The sequence below is a fragment of the Paralichthys olivaceus genome, chromosome 5 (genome assembly GCF_024713975.1).
Source record: "Paralichthys olivaceus isolate ysfri-2021 chromosome 5, ASM2471397v2, whole genome shotgun sequence".
NCBI lineage: Eukaryota > Metazoa > Chordata > Actinopteri > Pleuronectiformes > Paralichthyidae > Paralichthys > Paralichthys olivaceus.
Genome location: NC_091097.1, coordinates 1396428 through 1417840, shown reverse-complemented (window position 1 = coordinate 1417840; position 21413 = coordinate 1396428). Strand labels below are relative to the sequence as shown.

General features: G+C 43.7%; 3 protein-coding genes and 1 long non-coding RNA gene across 10 annotated transcripts; 2 read left to right on the top strand and 2 right to left on the bottom strand.

The window, feature by feature from the left end:
- Nucleotides 1-669: 669 nt before the first annotated feature.
- On the top strand, nt 670-4962 carry LOC109644868 (ferritin, middle subunit). 4 transcript variants are annotated; one of them, XM_069524995.1, is made up of 4 exons: nt 670-2548; nt 4117-4263; nt 4340-4465; nt 4555-4962. In XM_069524995.1, exons 1-4 carry the CDS (start codon nt 2447-2449, stop codon nt 4708-4710), a joined length of 531 nt encoding a protein of 176 aa, XP_069381096.1. In that variant the 5' UTR covers nt 670-2446; the 3' UTR covers nt 4711-4962. The 4 variants fall into 4 exon arrangements, with proteins under 4 accessions (XP_069381096.1, XP_069381097.1, XP_069381098.1 ...); XM_069524996.1 differs by having other exon boundaries at nt 689-2548; nt 4343-4465; XM_069524997.1 differs by lacking the exon at nt 670-2548 and adding an exon at nt 3717-3742.
- LOC138407726 (uncharacterized) lies at nt 2244-4962 on the bottom strand. The gene is made up of 3 exons (XR_011241060.1): nt 3838-4962; nt 3070-3615; nt 2244-2619 (listed from the first exon to the last, which is right to left on the bottom strand). It is a non-coding gene; the product is annotated as an uncharacterized lncRNA (long non-coding RNA).
- Nucleotides 4963-5912: 950 nt separating this feature from the next.
- On the top strand, nt 5913-12760 carry syt5a (synaptotagmin Va). Of its 3 annotated transcripts, none has more exons than XM_069524992.1 (10): nt 5913-6052; nt 8940-9092; nt 9335-9349; nt 9538-9719; nt 10127-10213; nt 10320-10487; nt 10573-10740; nt 11169-11286; nt 11362-11495; nt 11830-12760. In XM_069524992.1, the coding sequence occupies exons 2-10, from the start codon at nt 8942-8944 to the stop codon at nt 12037-12039; spliced, it is 1233 nt and encodes a 410-aa protein (XP_069381093.1). In that variant the 5' UTR covers nt 5913-6052; nt 8940-8941; the 3' UTR covers nt 12040-12760. The 3 variants fall into 3 exon arrangements, with proteins under 3 accessions (XP_069381093.1, XP_069381092.1, XP_069381094.1); XM_069524991.1 differs by having other exon boundaries at nt 5916-6052; nt 8935-9092; XM_069524993.1 differs by lacking the exon at nt 9335-9349 and having other exon boundaries at nt 5916-6052; nt 8935-9092.
- Nucleotides 12761-13275: 515 nt separating this feature from the next.
- On the bottom strand, nt 13276-17094 carry tnnt1 (troponin T type 1 (skeletal, slow)). Of its 2 annotated transcripts, XM_020111057.2 has the most exons (14): nt 17054-17094; nt 16954-16967; nt 16802-16861; nt 16623-16643; nt 16046-16066; nt 15753-15771; nt 15561-15621; nt 15262-15378; nt 15102-15179; nt 14797-14910; nt 14596-14705; nt 14136-14226; nt 13942-13982; nt 13276-13477 (listed from the first exon to the last, which is right to left on the bottom strand). In XM_020111057.2, exons 1-14 carry the CDS (start codon nt 17077-17079, stop codon nt 13432-13434), a joined length of 819 nt encoding a protein of 272 aa, XP_019966616.1. In that variant the 5' UTR covers nt 17080-17094; the 3' UTR covers nt 13276-13431. The 2 variants fall into 2 exon arrangements, with proteins under 2 accessions (XP_019966616.1, XP_019966615.2); XM_020111056.2 differs by lacking the exon at nt 16046-16066.
- Between the last annotated feature and the right edge of the window lie 4319 nt (nt 17095-21413).

The window sequence follows — 21413 nt, the reverse complement described above, 5'->3', positions numbered from 1 at the left end:
TCACATTCTCTTGTGGTGTTTTAACGGGTCTGATGGCGTCGCTCTCCAGATGTTGTGTCGTCCAGATTGAATATATAGATTTAAAATATCCTGAACCTTCATGGCAGCAGACGTCGTTTATGTTCATTAAAGGTCTATAATTGCTGAAACTGAGGCATCATCACAATAAATTCACTTGTACAGCTCCGGTACAGTCGTGAAAAGACTCCAACAACTCACAAAAGAGCTGTAAGTTGTGCAAGTTCACTAAAAACTGAGATTTATTCAGAGAGAAAAGCAAAATTTCACTTTTGTATTTATGAGCGGTGACATTTAAAATATGACGAGAGCGTAGAAGACTGCGGAGTCTGTTTCTGGATATTCTGTCCATTTCTGCAAAGTTTAACTCTCTAACTTTTTTAACTTTTTACAGAATGAGACACAAAAAAATAAACCCTAACACGGATGAGTCAGAGGACCAGTGTCTCCTGACTGGTTCCTGTTTCTGACGCCCACTTCCTGTCTGGTGGTTCACTGTTCACAAGACCAGATCAGGTCATCTTAACCAAAAACAGGAAGGAGTCACAGCAATGACACAGCAAAATCCACGGGGGAACCAGACACTGCTTGACTGTGTTAAAGTGACTCAGCTGTTTGAATTGCTGAGTCACTTTGTGGACACTGTCCTGTAATGAAATGTCCCAGATTCTACTTTGTTGTTCCACAGCTCATGAAAGAGACAGAGACGGCAGAAGAGGATTTACTGCTCGTGTCAACAAGAAGCTGCAATAAGGTTAAGTTGAATTGTCCCACATTAGATCAGAGGTTATATAGAATATGATAAGATAGACGATAATAAGTCCAGGTGAAGAAAGATCTGCTGCATAATTCAGTTTATTACAGTCTGATAAGGACAAAGGTTAAAATAAAAGTATACATGTTTATGGATATTAGTTCAGATCTAATTTACCATCACATATACTGTAAATACACATGTATACTTACATTTACTTCAATATACACAGACTGTCTGTTGAAGTTTATACCCCTGCAGTCTTGTTGCAATGAAAATGTTTCTGTACAAGTTTTACTTTTAAAACGCCGACTTTATTCACTTTATTCTGAGAAAACGAAGTGAAATCATTTCCAGTGTTTTACGATGACGGGCCTTTGAGGCTCAGCTGAGCTGTGGTGTTGAGTAACGCAATAAAAACTACCTTGGTGGAAAATACCTTATCAGCAGGTTTTCGATGTCATGTGGTGAATACATGAGCTGCAGCACGTCTGCGGAGGACACACAGCGCACTCGTCAAAATCCACCCACAACTAAATTATAAACTGTTTTACATTTGCAAGAACTTCACTGTAGAAACAGTTTGGACCATGTTGTTAGCATGGCAGTGTTTTTAAGTGTTTAGATAGAAACTTTGTAAGAATGTGCTCGACACAGAAAGTTTACAGCTAAAATGACAGTTCAGTCAAATAAACATGCATCTACAATGATTAAATATTAAAATACTACACACAAAACAATTACTTATTGTTCATCGAAAGGTTCGTTTGTACATTTGGACAATTTAATTGCTTCTATTTATTGTCTATAAGTCTCGATATGTTCTGTTCAAGAAGATGTATGGTCCTTACAACACACGAGCAGAGAGAACGAAACCAAGAGCTGAATCTAGAAACGGAGCCGAAAAGAAATCCAATGAAATAAAATCTATAAGACAACAATTTAAACAATCATCTGTACTTTTACTTTGCTAATCGATTTCCTGTTGCTGAGCTTCAAATGGAATTGTTTATTATTATTATTAGTGTATTTATTATAATATTTATTATAATTATTATTATTAGTGTATTTATATAATTATTAGTATTATTATTAGTAGTATTGTTATCAATATAATAATATTTATTATATTTATTATAATTATTATTATTAGTATTGTAATATTTTTTTGTATTGTTATTAGTATAATAATAATTATTAGTATTATTAGTAGTAGTATTGTAATATTTATTATTATTATTATAATATTTATTATTAATATTAGTATTATTATTAAATGTTTATTTTCATGCTTGTCACAGTTGTAAACATGCTGACTGAACATGACGCAGCAGAAAAAGTGCTTAGTCATTTCACATCAAACAGACACTTCCGGGCTGCACCCCAGCCCGCAGACCACGTGACGCTTAGACGCAGTGATTGGTGGGGCGGAGTCACGTGGTCCTCAGTATAAGTACAGCCTCGTCCCCCCTCCAGCTCAGTCCGGGTAGAAACCACAGAGGTTCTTGCTTCAACAGTGTTTGAACGGAGCTTCTTCTTTCGTCCCGCTCCTCCTCCGCGTCGAGCTCCGCTCCTCCTCAGCACGATCCTCCTCTACTTGAACTCTGCTCCAGCAGCACGCGCACAACTTTATTTTTCTACCGTTTTCTTAAGAAAAACTCTCAACCAGCCAAGATGGAGTCTCAAGTGCGTCAGAACTACCACCGAGACTGTGAGGCCGCCGTGAACAGGATGATCAACATGGAGCTGTTCGCCTCCTACACCTACACCTCCATGGTAAGAGACGTGTACTAATACTTCTAACTATACACCTCCATGGTAAGAGACGTGTACTAATACTAATACACCTACACCTCCATGGTAAGAGACGTGTACTAATACTAATACACATACACCTCCATGGTAAGAGACGTGTACTAATACTTCTAACTATACACCTCCATGGTAAGAGACGTGTACTAATACTTCTAACTATACACCTCCATGGTAAGAGACGTGTACTAATACTTCTAACTATACACCTCCATGGTAAGAGACGTGTACTAATACTTCTAACTATACACCTCCATGGTAAGAGACGTGTACTAATACTTCTAACTATACACCTCCATGGTAAGAGACGTGTACTAATACTAATACACCTACACCTCCATGGTAAGAGACGTGTACTAATACTAATACACCTCCATGGTAAGAGACGTGTACTAATACTAATACACCTACACCTCCATGGTAAGAGACGTGTACTAATACTAATACACCTCCATGGTAAGAGACGTGTACTAATACACCTACACCTCCATGGTAAGAGACGTGTACTAATACTAATACACCTCCATGGTAAGAGACGTGTACTAATACACCTACACCTCCATGGTAAGAGACGTGTACTAATACTAATACACCTACACCTCCATGGTAAGAGACGTGTACTAATACTAATACACCTCCATGGTAAGAGACGTGTACTAATACTTCTAACTATACACCTCCATGGTAAGAGACGTGTACTAATACTTCTAACTATACACCTCCATGGTAAGAGACGTGTACTAATACTTCTAACTATACACCTCCATGGTAAGAGACGTGTACTAATACTAATACACCTCCATGGTAAGAGACGTGTACTAATACTTCTAACTATACACCTCCATGGTAAGAGACGTGTACTAATACTAATACACCTCCATGGTAAGAGACGTGTACTAATACTTCTAACTATACACCTCCATGGTAAGAGACGTGTACTAATACTAATACACCTACACCTCCATGGTAAGAGACGTGTACTAATACTAATACACCTCCATGGTAAGAGACGTGTACTAATACTAATACACCTACACCTCCATGGTAAGAGACGTGTACTAATACTAATACACCTACACCTCCATGGTAAGAGACGTGTACTAATACACCTCCATGGTAAGAGACGTGTACTAATACTAATACACCTACACCTCCATGGTAAGAGACGTGTACTAATACACCTCCATGGTAAGAGACGTGTACTAATACACCTCCATGGTAAGAGACGTGTACTAATACTAATATCTATACACCTCCATGGTAAGAGACGTGTACTAATACTAATATCTATACACCTCCATGGTAAGAGACGTGTACTTGAGTGAGTAGTAAATACTTTAAGCAGCAGGAAGGTGTGGACGGTTTAACCAACATGTCAACAACATGAAACCTGTTTCTCCGTCATACTTGTTGACCTCTCTTGTCTAAACCCCCCCCCCCGAGTCATGACTCGTGACCACCGCCTGTCTCCATAACGACTGTTTGTCCCCATGAATAACTGGTGTTTGTCTCCTGGCTCCGCCCCCTCACAGGCCTTCTACTTCTCGCGTGACGACGTGGCCCTCCCAGGCTTCGCCCACTTCTTCAAGGAGAACATCGGCGAGGAGCGGGAGCACGCCGAGAAGCTGATGTCCTTCCAGAACAAAAGAGGAGGACGCATCTTCCTCCAGGACGTCAAGGTCAGTACAGACCAGAGAACAGCCGAGGACGCAATATAACTTCAGTCTGCTGTAATTCTCTGTTTGTCCTCGGCAGAAGCCGGACCGTGACGAGTGGGGCAGCGGACTGGAGGCCCTGCAGTGCGCTCTGCAGCTGGAGAAGAGCGTCAACCAGGCTCTGCTGGATCTGCACAAACTGGCGACCCAGCACGTCGACCCTCATGTAAGTTATCAGATGAAGCGCGAGAAGAAAACTAGGAAAACCTGTCTCGACGTTCCAAACCGCTAACTGTGCTCTCGTCTCGTCCTCAGCTGTGTGACTTCCTGGAGACTCACTACCTGAACGAGCAGGTGGAGGCCATCAAGAAGCTGGGAGACCACATCACCAACCTCACCCGCATGGATCCCCAGACCAACAAGATGGCGGAGTACCTGTTTGATAAGCACACCCTGGGCGGCCAGAGCTAAACGCACAACATCAGGATTGAGCCTGAAGGGACGAGCTTAACTCAGGCTTTAAATAATCGCACCCTTCTGCTCCAGCTGCTCAGTCGCTGAGCACAACCTGTATCAAACATGCTTCAAGTCAAAGATGAGCTGTTGTGTTGGTGTCGATGTTAAAGTGTCTAACAGAAGGATTGATGATGATGTTTGACACTTTGTCCGCCTGCGCCTTGTGATTCTAACTTCTGTTTATCAGAATAAACATTTTGAGCTGGACTTTGTGTTTGTGTCACTTTCACCTGAACTCAAAGAGTTAATGAATCCAGACAGTGAGCTTCTAATAACTTATATTTTTAACTCAAATAACTTTTATTATAATGTATTGAAGAGAAAACCTAAACAAGACATGTCGGCTCAACCGTTCACACTGGTTCTGCACTTTTACATCTTTACCACACGGTGGCGACATGTCCTCTTATTTGCCGACCTGTGGTGATAATAAAAATACATGAAAAGGAGAAATAATTTTTAAAAACACTAAGGTCTGACAGAAATGACAACAATTAAAACTAGAATCACATAAAATCAGAATGTGGTACGATAAAAGTAGATTTTAAACTTTGACTATAATGAAACATTCAGCTCATGATCAGGTAAATTAAAGATGGAATACACACAATGAACTTCTCAGCTTCTTTAGATCTCCACCAGATATTTAATGGTTGGAGGTGGAGACACAACACATCTTTCTTTCGACATTTTAAATAAATCATTTTAAATGTGTTGTATAAACACAAAGGTCCCGTAGACATGAAGTAGTGAGGGAGAGTGATGCTGCTGTGTGGCGGAGCTCCATACGCTGCCCAGGAGGTGAAGACATCTTTAAAAAAAGACTAATAACTGAAAACACAGCTCATCACTCGTGTGAAATCTATTAAATGTGAAAGTATAATCACATGTAATAAATCAGGGCTGTTCAATAACGGAACTTTTCCAAGATTCCAAGATTTATATTTTCATTCACCCACAAGATGGAAACTTAAGTAGTTCTGATGCTGAAAGATTTAAAGTGTTTGAATGAGCGGAATCTTAAAGACGGACGGTGTGTGTGTGTGTGTGTGTGTGTGTGTGTGTGTGTGTGTGTGTGTGTGTGTGTGTGTGTGTGTGTGTGTGGACTCTAAGTGGTTGGCAGCGAGGGATATTATGGAGATTAACACAGAGGGGGAGGGGAGGGAGAGAGAGAGAGAGAGAGAGGGGGAGTTATCTCTTCAGTCAGTGTTGGTGAATTTGTCTGCAGCTCGTTTGGATGCAACATAATTATAATAATTTAAAAAAAGCCAAAGAAAGAAGCGACTGATCAAACACGGTGAGTCACATGTTGCTATTCATCGTTTGTAAAATCATTTATTTTGCCTCAACAACAAACCAAAGTTTCTCTTTGTCAGTCATCGCTGCTAAATTCATGTTTAATGATTTTCTTACTTAAGTAAAACTAAAGAAATGAACTGCAGCAGACATTTGCATTAAACACGATGGAACCAGAAAAAATTCGTTTTTTTATTTGACATTATTTCATCATAAAAACTTCAATGTTCTGCAGCTGCAGAGGATGATGTCAATGTTCATTCAGTTTTATTCTTGATGTTGTTCTGTATCTCCTCACTTTAACTTTTCACTTTGGAAGTTCTTCCTGGAGAAAACGTTTATTTCACATATAGTGTGTGTGGGGGGGGGTGTTTTCCAACACGGGCAAAGATTAGTTTAAGTGGATTATGGGATACTAGTGCACGTCTATTTGCACGATGCGCTCACGTGAATTCACCTTGACAACAAACCTTCAACATGTTTGATTCTGGATGTTTGCATCGTACGCCACTTTTTATAAAAGCTGCAGATTCTAAGAAATCCAAAGACTCAGTGACAGAGTCACTAACAATAAGTATCACAATAAATCATTCGCGTTTGCTTGACTGCTTAAAAAGTAAACTTTATATTATATTTCTATAAAAGATTCCAGTGGCTAGTGTGTGTGTGTGTGTGTGTGTGTGTGTGTGTGTGTGTGTGTGTGTGTGTGTGTGTGTGTGCCTGATGACGTCCTGGATTCAGTTCAGAGCTGTGAGCTTTTAGACAAAATCCCGTCACCGGCTGTTCACCTCCAATCTGTCTGCATGTGGATCAGAGGACACTGACCAGTAATAGTCAGAGTTAAAGTCGTTCAACTGGTAAAACACCAAACGAGGACGAAGACTTCGAGTCCAGTTTAAGATTCAGCTGAAAGGTTCAATCGGCAGAAACTGAAAATAATCCCAGAGATGTTTTCACTCATTTCATGTAAATCATACAAATTGTTGTTTTCTGTACCGTATGAATATATATATAACCTTTATATTCGAATACTTTGTATTTTAAATGTTTTATATGTAAATACTTTACATTGACATGAGGAGCGGCTCCTCTCTCCGGAGGCAGCCATGTTTTTTACAGAGGCTCAGACCGGACAAACTAAACAACTTCTCCACAGGTTCTCTGTCGTGTTTGTAAGGGGGGAGGGGGAGGGGGAGGGGGAGGTGAGGGGTGTGTTCAGCTGCAACATGACACTTCGCCACTAGATGTCACTAAATTCCACACACGGAACCTTTAAACCAGTGTGGCACAGATATGGAGCCAGGTCCAGGCAATAGTTCATCGATCATTTGAAAAGAACAAGTTCAAGTTTTGATCTTGAACTTTTACAAAAGTGTTTTCAAAAGTGTTTGGGGCTTAAACATATGATTCAGTTCTGGATAGTTTTAAATAAAATATTAATTTTCATTTTTCACTTTCATGTATTTTTTGATATTTGGGGTCATATAGTTTTCAGTTGCAGATTTTATATTTTCAGTTTCAAATCGTATTTTTTTCACTTTGAGATTTATGTCTCTGGTGTGTGGGGGGGGGGGGGGGGCGTGGTATCAACAACCTTCATTTGCAGGTCAAAGACGCATCTAGACTATAATTTAATATTCAACACATCAGCAGCTGTATTTGATCATTATTGAATTATTATCATGTTTTAGTGTCTCGGTGTGTGACCCACTGATCTGTTAAATGTAATCAGCATCACTTCTGTGTGTTGTTTGTGAGTCTCCCTCTATAATCCACACTTTATGTAATCCAGGGGCTGCGAGGGTCAACACAGGGAAACTCAGATTGCCAACTAAATCAGATCTCATTATGGGAATATGTTGTGTGTCAGGAGGGAGGGGAGAGAGGGGAGGAGCGAAGGGGAGAGGATGAGGGGGGAGGAGACCCAGAGAGGCAAACTGTCCTTTAATTTGTCTAAGCCGAGGATTTCTGGATTACCTTCGGCAATTAATCTTGTTACGCCTCTGCAGCGACAGAGGGTTGTCTGCTGTGTGTGTGTGTGGGGGGGGGGGGGGCAGAGAGACGAAGCTGCAGCTTTTTATCTGCACTTTATAAACTCAATAAAAGAAGAAAAGTTCACAATTTGTATTTTGACTTGACATTGCAGGAGAAGCAGAGATGTAAGTTTCAGGGTGCAGCTCTAACCCCTAACCCCTAACCCCTAACACCTAACCCTAACCCTAACCTTAGCCCTAACCCCTAACCCTAACCCCTAACTGCTAACTGCTAACCCCTAACCTTAACCCCTAACCCTAACCCCTAACATCTAACCCCTAACCTCAACCCTAACATTAACCCTAACCCTAACCCCTAACTGCTAACCGCTAACCCCTAACATTAACCTTAACCCTAACCTTAACCCTAACCCCTAACATTAACCCTAACCCTAACCCCTAACTGCTAACCGCTAACCCCTAACATTAACCTTAACCCTAACCCTGACCCCTAACTGCTAACCGCTAACCCCTAACTCCTAACCCCTAACCTTAACCCCTAACCCTAACCTCTCTGTGGAAGAGTTTTCCACAGAACTTGTGTTTTCTCAAATGAGAACACGTCGTGTGGATGAAGCCTGAGTCTCAGTCACAGACTTGAGGAGGAGCAGTGAATGGGACGGTGAGAGGCAGGAGAGTGAGAGAGGATTAAAGAGATCAGAGCAGGTCAAAGATCAAACAGGATGAAATATGAACAGACACATTTGTAAACGACAGAAGAGGAAGTGATGTCGAGTTTCACTGCTCGACCTAAACCGTGAACGAGTGGATAAGAGGAAACTGTTTTCCAGTGTCCTGCAATCAACACATTTTCAAATTGGTGAGCGTTGGTTTTTCTTTGTTGTGTCAGAGCAGCGATGCGATTGGTCAGCGTGGCGGGAGCGCGGCTCCGCAGGGCGGCCGAGGAGGAGGAGAGGGAGCGGCCTCCGCCTCCGCCCTCACACCACTCCAACCACCAGTTTGCAAGCATGAAGAACAAGTTCTTCGATGAGCTCACACACCTGCCGAGTGAGCGCACACGCACAGACACACACATGCAGACGCAACGTGCACATACGAGACACACACGTGGACAATTCAAACACGCCACTGCAAACGCTGCTGATACACAAATGTTGAACAAAGATGCTGCGTCACAAACTTCTGTTTCATGTCGTCCCATCGTCCTGTCCCCTCACACTCAACTGTGCTGTGTCATGTCTTCACTCTGTCCTCCCTCATGTCTTCATGCTCCCGCTCTGCTCCTCAAGATCCTAAACTCAACCGTAAGTCCGTCTCGTATCCGTCCACATTTCTTTTCTTGTTTTAAAATAGTACAAATCAACAGAACTTCCTGTGAGGAGACTCACCCTTCCCCAGTTTATTTGTTCATGCCACTGAATGAAGATGAATCAAAAACTAGACTCAGACTGCACGTCGCCAACTTCCTGCTCTCTCTCCCCACTTCCTCCAGTGCCCACGTGGGCAGTGGGAGGCATCGTGGTCGTGGTCCTCGCCCTCATCGCCTGCATGGGATTCTGCATCTACAGGAAGTGCTTCAACAAGGGCAGCAAGCCCAAGAAGGTCCGCGAGAGGAAGGGAGGACGAGGGCGCAGGAAGAAGGACAAGGATGGAGAGGACGGCGATGACAAGAAGGTGAGAAAGATAGAGGGGTGGGTTTTTCAACCGAAGCTCCCAGATTGGACGGTTGAGAGAAATTGATTTTGAGTTTGACAGAATAAATCGATGAAGAAACACAGATCTTCTGTTTTGAAGGTGCAGTTTGACATTTTAGGAAACGCGCTTGTTCTTTTTCTTGTCGAGAGTCAGAGGACATGATGATTCTGGACCGACTGTGGCAGTAAATACAGGGACAAACTGTTGTAGCTGCTCTATACTCAACTATACTCGTGCAAATTTGTCCACGGGGTCAAATATATACGTGAAAGTAGCAAATTAAATATTGACCCGTGATGTTAGCTTCACGTTCTCCCTCCAGGGTTTGAACAGTTCATGCTGGTTCCTTTTCAACTGAATATATTTTATCCCACTGTGTCTTCCAGGACGGAGAAGACGGAAAGGAAGAAGAAGAGAAGGAGTCCTTCGGTAAACTGGAGTACTCGCTGGACTATAACTTCACTGATAACCAGGTACACGTGCACACGCAGCTGAACGCGGCTTTAAAAGCACGAGTCACTTGTGATTTGATGCGCGGGACCCTTCAGTTCATCACCCAGTCTTCTCATCCTATTCCAGTTGATCGTGGGAGTCCTCCAGGCACAGGACCTCCCAGCTATGGACATGGGCGGGACCTCGGACCCCTACGTCAAAGTCTACATGCTGCCCGACAAGAAGAAGAAGTTCGAGACCAAAGTTCAGCGGAAGAACCTGTGTCCAGTCTTCAACGAGACCTTCACCTTTAAGGTCTGCATTCATCGGTACTTGAAATCAAATCAGATTCACTGTTTAACTTTTAAGATTTCACTTCTGTAAATTCCGTCCTCTGCAGATTCCCTACGCTGAGCTGGGCGGTCAGACTCTGGTGCTCCAGGTTTTCGACTTTGACCGTTTTGGTAAACATGACAACATCGGCGAGATCAAGATCCCCATGAACACCATTGACCTCGGACAGCCGATCCAAGAATGGAAAGATCTGGTTGGAGGAGAGAAGGAGGAGGTACATGCGTGTTTTAATTTGTCGTCCACTGAAATATGTGATGAACGGATCAATCTCAGAAACAGACGAGGTAAAGTACTGAGGATCTGTTAAACCTCGTTAGAACGGGTAGAAGCTCGGCTCAATGCCCAAGACAAACCACGACAACCACAGTTCAAAGCTACGTCTCGCAAACTCACAGAACCATCGGCCGAGAAAAAAGAGCAGAAATATACAGCGACGTACTTTTTGTTTGAGTCCATAACCCTGGAATCACTTTGCTGATGATTCCTGAAAGTCTAAGTTATTTGTTTTTTATTTCACATGTTTATATAGAGACCAAGATTATTCACGTGCTCCCTGTAGCTGCAGATATAGATTCATTTTCAACTTCTGAAGTAACCAAAGCAATGACAACACGTCTTTGAATGTCGTTTCCTCGCTGACAGCAAGAGAAGCTGGGTGACATCTGTATCTCCCTTCGTTACGTCCCCACCGCCGGGAAGTTAACAGTCAACATCATGGAAGCCAAGAACTTGAAGAAGATGGACGTCGGAGGCCTGTCAGGTGAACGCAACACAGTTTTCTAACGTGCATCATTCCACCGAAGCCTCTGTCTGACGTCTTGTCCCTCCGTCTCAGATCCCTTCGTTAAAGTGGTGCTGCAGCACAACGGGAAACGACTGAAGAAGAAGAAGACGTCCGTCAAACAGAACACTCTGAATCCTTACTTCAACGAGAGCTTCAGCTTCGAGATCCCGTTCTCCCAGATCCAGGTTTGAATCGTTCCTCTCACAACACGGAGTTCAACTGTTCCAGGAATTAACTGGATGCTTGACCTTAAACAGGAAGTCGTGTTTTCACTTTTGTCCATTTGTTTGTTTGAAGGCAAGATTATGCAAAAACTAGAGGACAGATTGACGACAGGAAGTCAGGCAACTTGTCAACTGGCGAATGAACAAGTTGCATCCTGTGTCACCAAATTGTAAATCTCGCATGTTGATGTTTTAATTTGACTCGTGGCAAGAAACCGAAAGTGTTTTCCCAAAGCTCCCACATATTATCCTGCTCTAACTCCAGTGTCGTCTTCTCTGCCGTCTCCACGCGCAGAAACTCCAGGTGGTGATCACCGTGTACGACTACGACAAGCTGGGCAGCAACGACCCCATCGGCAAGTGCTGGATCGGCTACGGCGCCTCGGGCGTCGGGCTGCGCCACTGGTCGGACATGCTGGCCAATCCCAGGCGTCCCGTGGCCCAGTGGCACACGCTGCAGCCCGAGGAGGAGGTGGACGCTGCTCTGAAGGCCCCGATTCGCTAAACACACGCAAACATGCATCACCGAACATCTGCAGAGGAGCCGCGTTCTTTCATCCACAACCAAACATCTGGAGGTTTTATGAAATGATCTGTAATCGTTCACACCTACATTGATTTTGGGATCTTTGTATGACTGTGTGTGTGTGTGTGTGTGCTTTATATTTTATTGAATGCATGACTCAGATTTATACAAACTAACACACTGCTGCTTAAAACACACGTTTGTGTGAGCGTACAAATTTACACAGAACGATAAGTTCAGTGATTCACATGTTCAGAATTAAAGTGTTTGCTCCTGGACCACAGCGTCCTCCAGCACATAGACCGGCCCAATTCCACTTGTAGTGTACGCAAGGCTGAGAGAGCGAAGTGATAGAACTTCTTCAACTCTGACAAGAAAAAATAGAAAACTGACCTGAGCTGATCTGAAGTGTGAATATTCTTCTGTATCCACTTTCTCCCTCATGTTTTCTTCTCGTTTATTCTCAGAATCCTGTCGTCAAATGTGAAAATGTGTTCGTTGCATCTAGTTACATGTTTTTACTCTTTGTGGCTCTGTCAGTGTTTGAATGAGCGGAGATCCTGCCTGGAGCAAATGGAATATTAATGTGTGTGTGTGTGTGTGTGTGTGTGTGTGTGTGAGAAGCTGTTTGTGGTTCACCTTCGACTCTTTGTGACTGTCCAGTAAATAGCTGAACAAATAAAATGATTCTGAACAATGACGGATGGGTTTTCATGTGCACACACACAAACTGTAATACCCTCATGTGTGATCATCATGTGTTCTACTTTACACACACACAAAATATGTTTTCTGAACAAACACAAGCAGAGTAACCTTCACTGATGAGTTCACAGTGTGTGTGTGTGTGTGTGTGTGTGTGTGTGTGTGTGTGTGTGTGTGTGTGTGTGTGTGTGTGTGTGTGTGTGTGTGTGTGTGTGTGTGTGTGTGTGTGTGTGTGTGTGGTGAGAGAAAGGCTGGATTAACAGCGTGTCCTCTTTAGTCCTTGTCTCACGCTGTGAGCCAAACACGTGAGGCAGGAATTAGCGCGAGAAGGGAAGGGGGTGGGGCTCATACAGGAAACGTAATTACCGTGTCGGCCACGCTGATATCATGACATGACAAAAATCTGACATCATGACAAACATCAGATCTGGGGCTGTGATCCACAGAAACAATTAATTTAAGAAAACTAAACTTGATTTAGTTTCCCTTGTTAAAAAAACCAACTCCACACTGAGTGCACGTCATTTTATTATCAACACAAACATTCAGTATCTCTCTCACAGCCAGGGAGCGTCTGAGCGGCGGCTCCGGAACCAGACGACCTCGGAGACCGAGGCATTCCTCTGCTTCCTGTTCTTGTTTTCTCTTTTTGAAAAGGTTCCGCCTTTACTTCCAGCGACCGCCCACCTTCCCTTTGCCGTGGACTTTTTTACTGTAAGAGGAAGAAATAAGAAGACAAAGGAGGTTGAACTTTCATGGACACTGTCTCTTGTCCTCTCTGGGGCAGAGTGCAACAGGCCGCTGTGTTTGGGAAGTGTGAGAGCTTGGCAAAGGTCAAAGCCTTCACTCCCTCGACATCACAGATATGAGACTGCGTAAACCACTGTCTCCATCACTAAAATACATTTGATTGTTTCGGAACGAGCACACCCACAGATTCAATTATCTGTTCAAAGTGTGACTGCAGGAAAGCAGACTTCAGAATAAGAGAGAGCGTCAGATTTTCTCCTTGGCCAAGCTTCAATAAATATTTCAGCTTAAGACGTCAAAGGGCTCCTGAACGCTTTCTTCATTGATCAGCAGATTGTCCACAACAGAGGACGACAGAAGACAGAAGACAGAAGCAGCAGTAAACTGGAGATTTGTATTTTAAACACATTTTCTGTGACTACTCACAATTTCTGAGCATGTTGGATCCGGTTCAGCAGCACAATGATCTGCAGGAGGGAAGTAAAGTCAATCAAAATAACCTCAGGGGTTTGGTCAAATCAATTTCTGGACGTTACCTCATGACCCCTCCCCTAAACCTTGCAACCCCCCCCCCCTGTACTCGACCGCTTCACTCCTGTTATTGTCCCGACTGCTGGTACCTCGTATTTCTGGTGTTTCATGTGCTCCATGAAATCAAACTTCTCCGACTCCAGCTGGTAGATCCAGTTCCACAGCTCCTGGGCCTGTTGCCTTGGTAACACAAAGGAAAACCAGCATTTTATATTCTCCACAGCGTCAACACAGAAACACGGAGCGCGGGTTGGAAAGAGCTGACCTGGAACTCTGGGCTGGTTTTTATTGAGATAAAGTATTTAGAGTTTTTATTTATAACTGAGGACTTTAACTGTCTGAGCTGCAGAAACTGATCACACCTGATTTTTAGTTAAAGTAAGTGTATTTTACAGTTTTCCAATGATATCTTCAACATTTTCAACCTGTCTTTACATTTACAACTTTAAAAACACTTTTCGTTTTGGGTCCAATTTGTTGAAACACTAAGTTAAAGTGAAAAACTAGTCCTGCAGTCAAATAGTCACAGTGGAATCGGAGGAGACTCACTTGAGGGCGTCCTCCCTCATGTTGTCCATGTTCAGCGGCTGTCGTCTCTCAGACAGAGTCTTCCTCTTGATCTCTCTGCCCGTCAGACGCTTGCCCTTCCTCATCTCGGCCTGGAGCAGACGGAACACAGTCAATCTTCTGTGTCTCATCCATCATCATCATCATCATCATCTCTGAGAGGAAGAGCAGCAGGTGTCTCACCTTGGTCAGGAAGCCTCCGAAGTTTGCTCCCATACCAGACAGTACTTTCTTCTTCTTGGCGTCATCATCAGCCTTCTTCTTGGCCTCCTCTTCCTCTTTTCTTTGACGCTCCTCCTGATGGAGACGGACGGAATGACAAAGAAGCAGGAACGCCACGTTAACTTGTTGAATTGTGGATTTTGAGAACCGGGAGGGAAAACGACTGAATATAAAATGTAAATGAATAGAAACTGTGGTTTGAAAGAATGAAGAGAGTGTGTGTGTGTGTGTGTGTGTGTGTGTGTGTGTGTGTGTGTGTGTGTTACCGCAATCCTGTTTTGTCGGTCCTTCTCCTTCTCTGCTCGAACCCTCTGGATCTCAGCTCTCTCCGAACGACGATGCTCCTGGTGGAGAGAAAATAAAATGAATGTACTAAACTTCCTGCATCACATTTTTCTGTATCTGAGCTGTTTCTGTGTTTCCTACTATTCTGTCTTTGAGGCCGATCAGTTCTTCCTCGTCCTTCTTCCTCTGCTCAAAGTGGACGTCGATCAAAGTGTGCAGCTCCAGTAAATCCTTCTCCATACGCTTCCTGTGGATGTCCTGTCGGAACCAGACAACGTTCACTTACATGTGAGCCGCTTCAGATCTGGGTAAGATCCTTTTCATTTCATTTTTCAGCTCATGAAGCATCTTGTTACTGTGTTTCGAAAGGTTCCGGATGAATAAAGTTCATGACTACGTGACAGAAAAGTTTGGCTTGAAGTGGCTTCTTCAAAACTTACATCAAAATCCACCCGATCTCCTTCAGGGATCTTTGGGGGAGCGAGTTGAGGCACCATCGGTCTGCAGGGAAGAAGAAGGCACAGAGATTTCAGGATGAGCTTCTATGACTGAAAGATGAAAATTCAGATTATAAGGGAAACTTGAGCAACAAGAAACACCAGAACAGAAAAATTAGACATGAATGAACGTACTTGGGTTTGGGACGCTCCTCTGATGATGTAAGAGAAAAGAAAGATCGTGTTATTGAATAAAATTGTTTCTCTTCAGACGTGTGGGAGAAAAATCTATTCGTGAGACTAAACACACAACGAGCAGAACAAAGCAGGTATAATAAAACTGTTAGTGATAAGAGACAGAACAACAGAGCAGCTTCCTCATCAGCCCAGTCAAAGTTTATTCTCCAGAGAATAATGAAGGGATGTGAGCAGGAGGAAAGGAGATATCGTGGGTTTCACTCTTCAGGAGACCAAAGACTGTTTCTCACCTTCCTCCTGAGCATCTTGATCTGATGCACCGACCGAACCGAGGCAGAGAGAACGACGGCAGGATGGAAATAAAAGTTATTAATGATGTGAGAAGAGTGCACGAGAAAAGAAAGGAAGGAAGGAAGGAAGGAAGGAAGGAGGGAGGGAAGGAGGGAGGGGGAGAGAAAAGTGATGAGAGGGTGGAGAATGATGTGGAATGAATGAAGTCAGTTTCGTTTCATGTGCATCATACAGACATTAGCGAGGCTAAAGCAAAGATGCTACACTCTTGCTTTAAAAACTATCATTTCCCATCATGCAACGTGAGCCACACTGTTCACTTGCACTGGACCATCTAATGCGGCCGCAGGGAAATGTAGTTTATTGCTCAGTGCACGTGGGAATCATTTTGTCTGTGCATATTATTTACAACCTGTTTACACTGGCGGCTAATCAGCCAATAAAAACCTTCACAGTTCTGATAGAGGCGGGATCATAGAGGGCGAAATGTTTAAATATTACATATGACGTGTATGTATATGTATGTATATGTATATATGTACTAGGATATATTATATATACATATGATAACCTTACCCTGGAACTCCTCGTGCTCCTCTGATCAGCCGGTGGAAACAAGACAAGAGTTGATGAGTCACAGTTAAAACAAACAATCTTCATACTTGTGACACAACAAGCAGCCGTCCTATGTGTGTGTGTGTGTGTGTGTGTGTGTGTGTGCACGCTTTGCATCCTGGGAGTCTCCCCGTCCTTACCTCCTCCGTCCTCCTCCACCTGCTCGGCCTCCTCCTCCTCCTCCTCCTCCTCCTCAGCCTCTGGGAATGAAACGAGAGCCAGAGAATGTTAAAACTCCTTCACCTCTCGTGTGAATCTTCACAGATGACGTTTGGTGACGGACACAACTCACCGTCCGCCTGCTCCCTGCGGAGACGAGGACAAACACAGACACGTCATCAGTTAAGTCATTTACACTGAGGTGGATAAATGTTCGATGCTGCTCTACTCACTCGTATTCTTCTTCCACGTCCGACATGACTGCAACACACAGAACAAACGAGGGATGAAATATGGAACGGATCGTATTTTTAACAAGTGACGAACGACAATTAGTTTATATGACGTGTTACACAAAGTGTCGCTGCGGCAGCCAAGTGCAACACATGTTTGTCTCTGACACACTCTGTCAAACACATTGCTGGAATATCACATGTGCTAATCTGAGCATGGGTGAGCTCAATGAAGTCGGTCCCAGAGTTGCTGTCTTTTTATTCTGCTGTTGGATTTTTTTTCCCTTTTGGATCAAGTTCTTACAACAGAGTCCTTCGAGCTGAAACACTCGAAACTCAGTTCACTGCTTCCAGCGCTCTGCCTGCAGAACATCCGACACAGGGCCAAGGTAAATATTTATCCCAGAAGAGGACACAGACAGAGTCCAACTATTCTTGGAGCCTGAGTCTGGGAAATACCAGCGGCTTCTGGTCCCATCACAAGACGAGACCTCGTCCTCTGCATGTCTTCAAGGACCTGACAGAACCCGGTCCACCCGACCATAAAGAGACCAACAACGCTGCAGCCGACGGCATATCAAACATATTATAATAATATCAAACATATTATAATAATATCAAACATATTACAATAATATTAAACATATTTTGTCCATAATCAAGTTTTAAAAAAATACTGTGACGTAGGATTAACGCAGAGTTGTCTCTTTTACAAGTACACGAGTCCTCATCACTAAATCTTGACTGAATCTGGCCCCAGTCTCCTGTGATTAATCACTTTGGAGACAGAACAACACACACGGGCACGGAGACATGGTTTTCACTATAAATTGTCTCTGGGCTTCCATTGTCCTGACACAAAGCCACACACAGACAGACACACACAGGAGGAGAGTGCTGACACCTCCCTGGCCGCGCGAGCCCACGGAGACTGATGGAGTGTGAACAGGTGAGAATGTGACGAGGGTTCAGCACAGAAGGACCCGAGCAGATCGAGTTTCTCCCGCTTTCCAGTTTCCGTCCATCGGCTTCGTCCTCACTCACCGTCTGTCCCTCTGAGCTCTGACAGACGAGATCATTCACTTTGGAAATATTTAGATTTTACAACAAACTTAGCACCTTAACTGTAAACTGACGAGCGACCGATGATCTGATGTGTCATCGGCTTGACTCGGGTACTTTGCAGAGGTGGTACACAGTCTTCACTCGAGAAGAAGTACTGATACTTGAGTTAGAGATGACTCAAGTACTGATTCAACCTCTCGGGTCAAGTAGAAGTATAAAAGTACAGGATCTAAGTTCTAAACGTGTAAGTTTCGCTGTTTTTCATTAAAATAACTCAAATCAACATTTTAGTTTGGTCCAATTCACCAACATGGAGGAGGCAGGTTAATGACCCATAACAAGGGCCAGCCACCAGGGGGCAATCGAGACACTTTGGCTTCACTTTTGGAAGCTGTCACGTCGTCTCTTTGGGGAAAACAACTCCGGATAATCTCCTGACGTTGTCCTGACGTTCTCCTGAGGGGCTGCAGGCAGGAACGCTCACGAGGCTCTGGACTTTCTCCTGCCAGCCCAAAAAGTAAAAACTCCAGATAACGTCCGAATGAGCTCGCGGGGAGCGAGAGGGCGTGTTTATGTGTTAGTGACGCGGACGTGAAGGTGTGGTCTGTGAATAAGGACACGAGGGGGTTTACGGAGAGTAGGAGGAGGAATGACAGACGGATGAATGAGCACATTTCACAGGGAGGGAGTGAAGCCGGGGATTTAGAAGAAGAATCAAGTTCCAGGAGACAAAAGTCAGGGGCCTTAGCAGAGTTAATTTTAGTCAAGGACAGTGTGTGTCTCTGTGTGTGTGTGTGTGTGTGTGTGTGTGTGTACATGGACATTGAAGCATTTGTTCATGACGAATGATGTCAACTTTATTAAAAACTGAAATAAAAGATATTGATGCAGATACTGAAGCTGAACAAAACTTTTAAAACTTGGGTCAAAGTTTCGTACTGAAGAAAAGAACGACATGAAAATATCTAACGCTGCTGATATTAAAGTTGTGATGACGTAAAGCTCCTGCAGGTGTGACACACACAAACACGCAGCCCCGGTCCTCCGGGCTGAGACGTCTGAGAAGGACCTGCAGGGGGCGACGAGGACACGGTCCGTATCGTTTGTCCATTTCGCAGAGAGAGAATTATGGGTAAACTAGCTTCATATGATTATTATTCAGTTTACACACACACACACACACACACACACACACACATCTTTACACGCAGACACCTGTTTAACACCCTTCACTTTCCTCTGGCTGCTAAAGTTAGCAGGTCTGACCTCAGACTGTTGACATCTGTGAATGTAGTTGGCTGCGACACAAAGGAAAATAAAAGATGTCAGTCACACAGTGCACGCACACACACACACACACACACACACACACACACACACACACACACACAGCACTCACACACGCCTAATTAGCTGCCTTAGCTCTGAGTCATGCAAACTGGACACCAACAGTTTTCTGTTGTGGCTCAGAATCAAAACACCTCAGATCCTAAACCCTGTTATGAGCAGAGGTGCAGCCCAGTTTTGCAAATGTGGATTTTTTGGGGGGGTTTCTCTTGAGAGCACGGTCTGTCCCTGTAGGTCTCTGTCCCTCTAGGTCCCTGTAGGTCTCTGTCCCTCTAGGTCCCTGTAGGTCTCTGTCAGTCCCTGTAGGTCTCTGTCCCTCTAGGTCTCTGTCCCTGTAGGTCTCTGTCAGTCTCTGTAGGTCTCTGTCTGTCCCTGTAGGTCTCTGTCTGTCCCTGTAGGTCTCTGTCAGTCTCTGTAGGTCTCTGTCCCTCTAGGTCTCTGTCAGTCCCTGTAGGTCTCTGTCTGTCTCTGTAGGTCTCTGTCTGTCCCTGTAGGTCTCTGTCTGTCCCTGTAGGTCTCTGTCAGTCCCTGTAGGTCTCTGTCTGTCTCTGTAGGTCTCTGTCTGTCTCTGTCTGTCTCTGTAGGTCTCTGTCAGTCCCTGTAGGTCTCTGTCTGTCTCTGTCGGTCCCTGCAGGTCTCTGTCAGTCCCTGTAGGTCTCTGTCTGTCTCTGTAGGTCTCTGTCTGTCTCTGTCTGTCTCTGTAGGTCTCTGTCAGTTCCTGTAGGTCTCTGTCTGTCCCTGTAGGTCTCTGTCTGTCCCTGTAGGTCTCTGTCAGTCTCTGTAGGTCTCTGTCCCTCTAGGTCTCTGTCAGTCCCTGTAGGTCTCTGTCTGTCTCTGTAGGTCCCTGTAGGTCTCTGTCAGTCTCTTCCCCTGTCGGTCTCTGTCTGTCCCTGTAGGTCTCAGTCCCTGATCTCGTCAGTCATCATCTGTTGTGTCAGATAAAGAATGAAACTCTGCAGCACAGTAACACAATCAGGACGAGTGAAGCTGCAGAAGTCTGTTCACATGCTGCAGCCATGAATCCATCAGTCCCTCTTTATGTTTATTGCTTGGTGCCATAATGTTCGTATGCGTTGGATTTATTTGGAATAAGGTTTGAAATGTAAAAATCAAAACACTGGTTTAATTCAGCAAATGATTGTGGAGATTTTTGGTTCGATTATATTTAAGGTAACATTTGATTTCACAGCTGCATGATATTTACTTACAGAGAATTTAATCTAACTTGAGATGGACATTTATTTATTACTAATAATAATGATGATAATAAAAGTAATTTCTATAACAACTTAAAAACCAGCGATATGATGGATTTTATAAGAAAATATAACATAAGTTAGTAAATAATAGAAAATCCAGATCGTACTCAGATAAACAGATAAAAGAACAATAAAATATTATTAAATAATTAATAACACCACGAGAAAAACATGAAAATATAAACATTTGATTTTAAGCTCTAATCCAAAAACAACATGTTAAATGACAGACAGACCAACATACCTGTACGCAGATGTGGTATCACCAGACCAAGAGACAGAGACTGGAAAGAGACTGACACATACAGAGACAGACAGAGTTTTATACAGAGGTGTGTGTGTGTGTGTGTGTGTGCGTGTGTGTGTGTGTGTGTGTGTGTGACAGAGAGTTATCTCAGTGACTATGTGTGTATGCATGCTGTGAGAATTACTGAGTGTCCAAGTATACAATACAAGAATAACTGTGAGTCTGTGCGTGCACAAACATTTAGATTTCAGGGCGTGTGTGTGCATGTGTGTGTATGTGTGTGCGTGTGTGCATGTGTGTGTGTGTGTGTGTGTGTGTGTGTGTGTGTGTGTGTGTGTGTGTTTCAGGGCTTGGGGCCACAGGCGGATTAAGCCGAGGCAGAAAGACGAGCACCTCGCAGGATTAGGGAGAACAGAGAGATGACCTCACTGAACAAATGGGG

Coding starts and splice junctions, on each gene's coding strand:
- tnnt1 (XM_020111057.2), bottom strand. CDS start 17,079: ATGTCGGACGTGGAAGAAGAATACGA. Junction 14,227..14,595: donor ATGAGGGAGGACGCCCTCAA/GTGAGTCTCCTC, acceptor TGTGTTACCAAG/GCAACAGGCCCAGGAGCTGT. Junction 13,983..14,135: donor TGAAACACCAGAAATACGAG/GTACCAGCAGTC, acceptor TCCCTCCTGCAG/ATCATTGTGCTGCTGAACCG.
- syt5a (XM_069524992.1), top strand. CDS start 8,942: ATGCGATTGGTCAGCGTGGCGGGAGCGCGGCTCCGCAGGGCGGCCGAG. Junction 11,287..11,361: donor GGACGTCGGAGGCCTGTCAG/GTGAACGCAACA, acceptor CCTCCGTCTCAG/ATCCCTTCGTTAAAGTGGTG. Junction 11,496..11,829: donor TCCCGTTCTCCCAGATCCAG/GTTTGAATCGTT, acceptor CTCCACGCGCAG/AAACTCCAGGTGGTGATCAC.
- LOC109644868 (XM_069524995.1), top strand. CDS start 2,447: ATGGAGTCTCAAGTGCGTCAGAACTACCACCGAGACTGTGAGGCCGCC. Junction 2,549..4,116: donor CCTACACCTACACCTCCATG/GTAAGAGACGTG, acceptor GCCCCCTCACAG/GCCTTCTACTTCTCGCGTGA. Junction 4,264..4,339: donor TCTTCCTCCAGGACGTCAAG/GTCAGTACAGAC, acceptor TGTCCTCGGCAG/AAGCCGGACCGTGACGAGTG.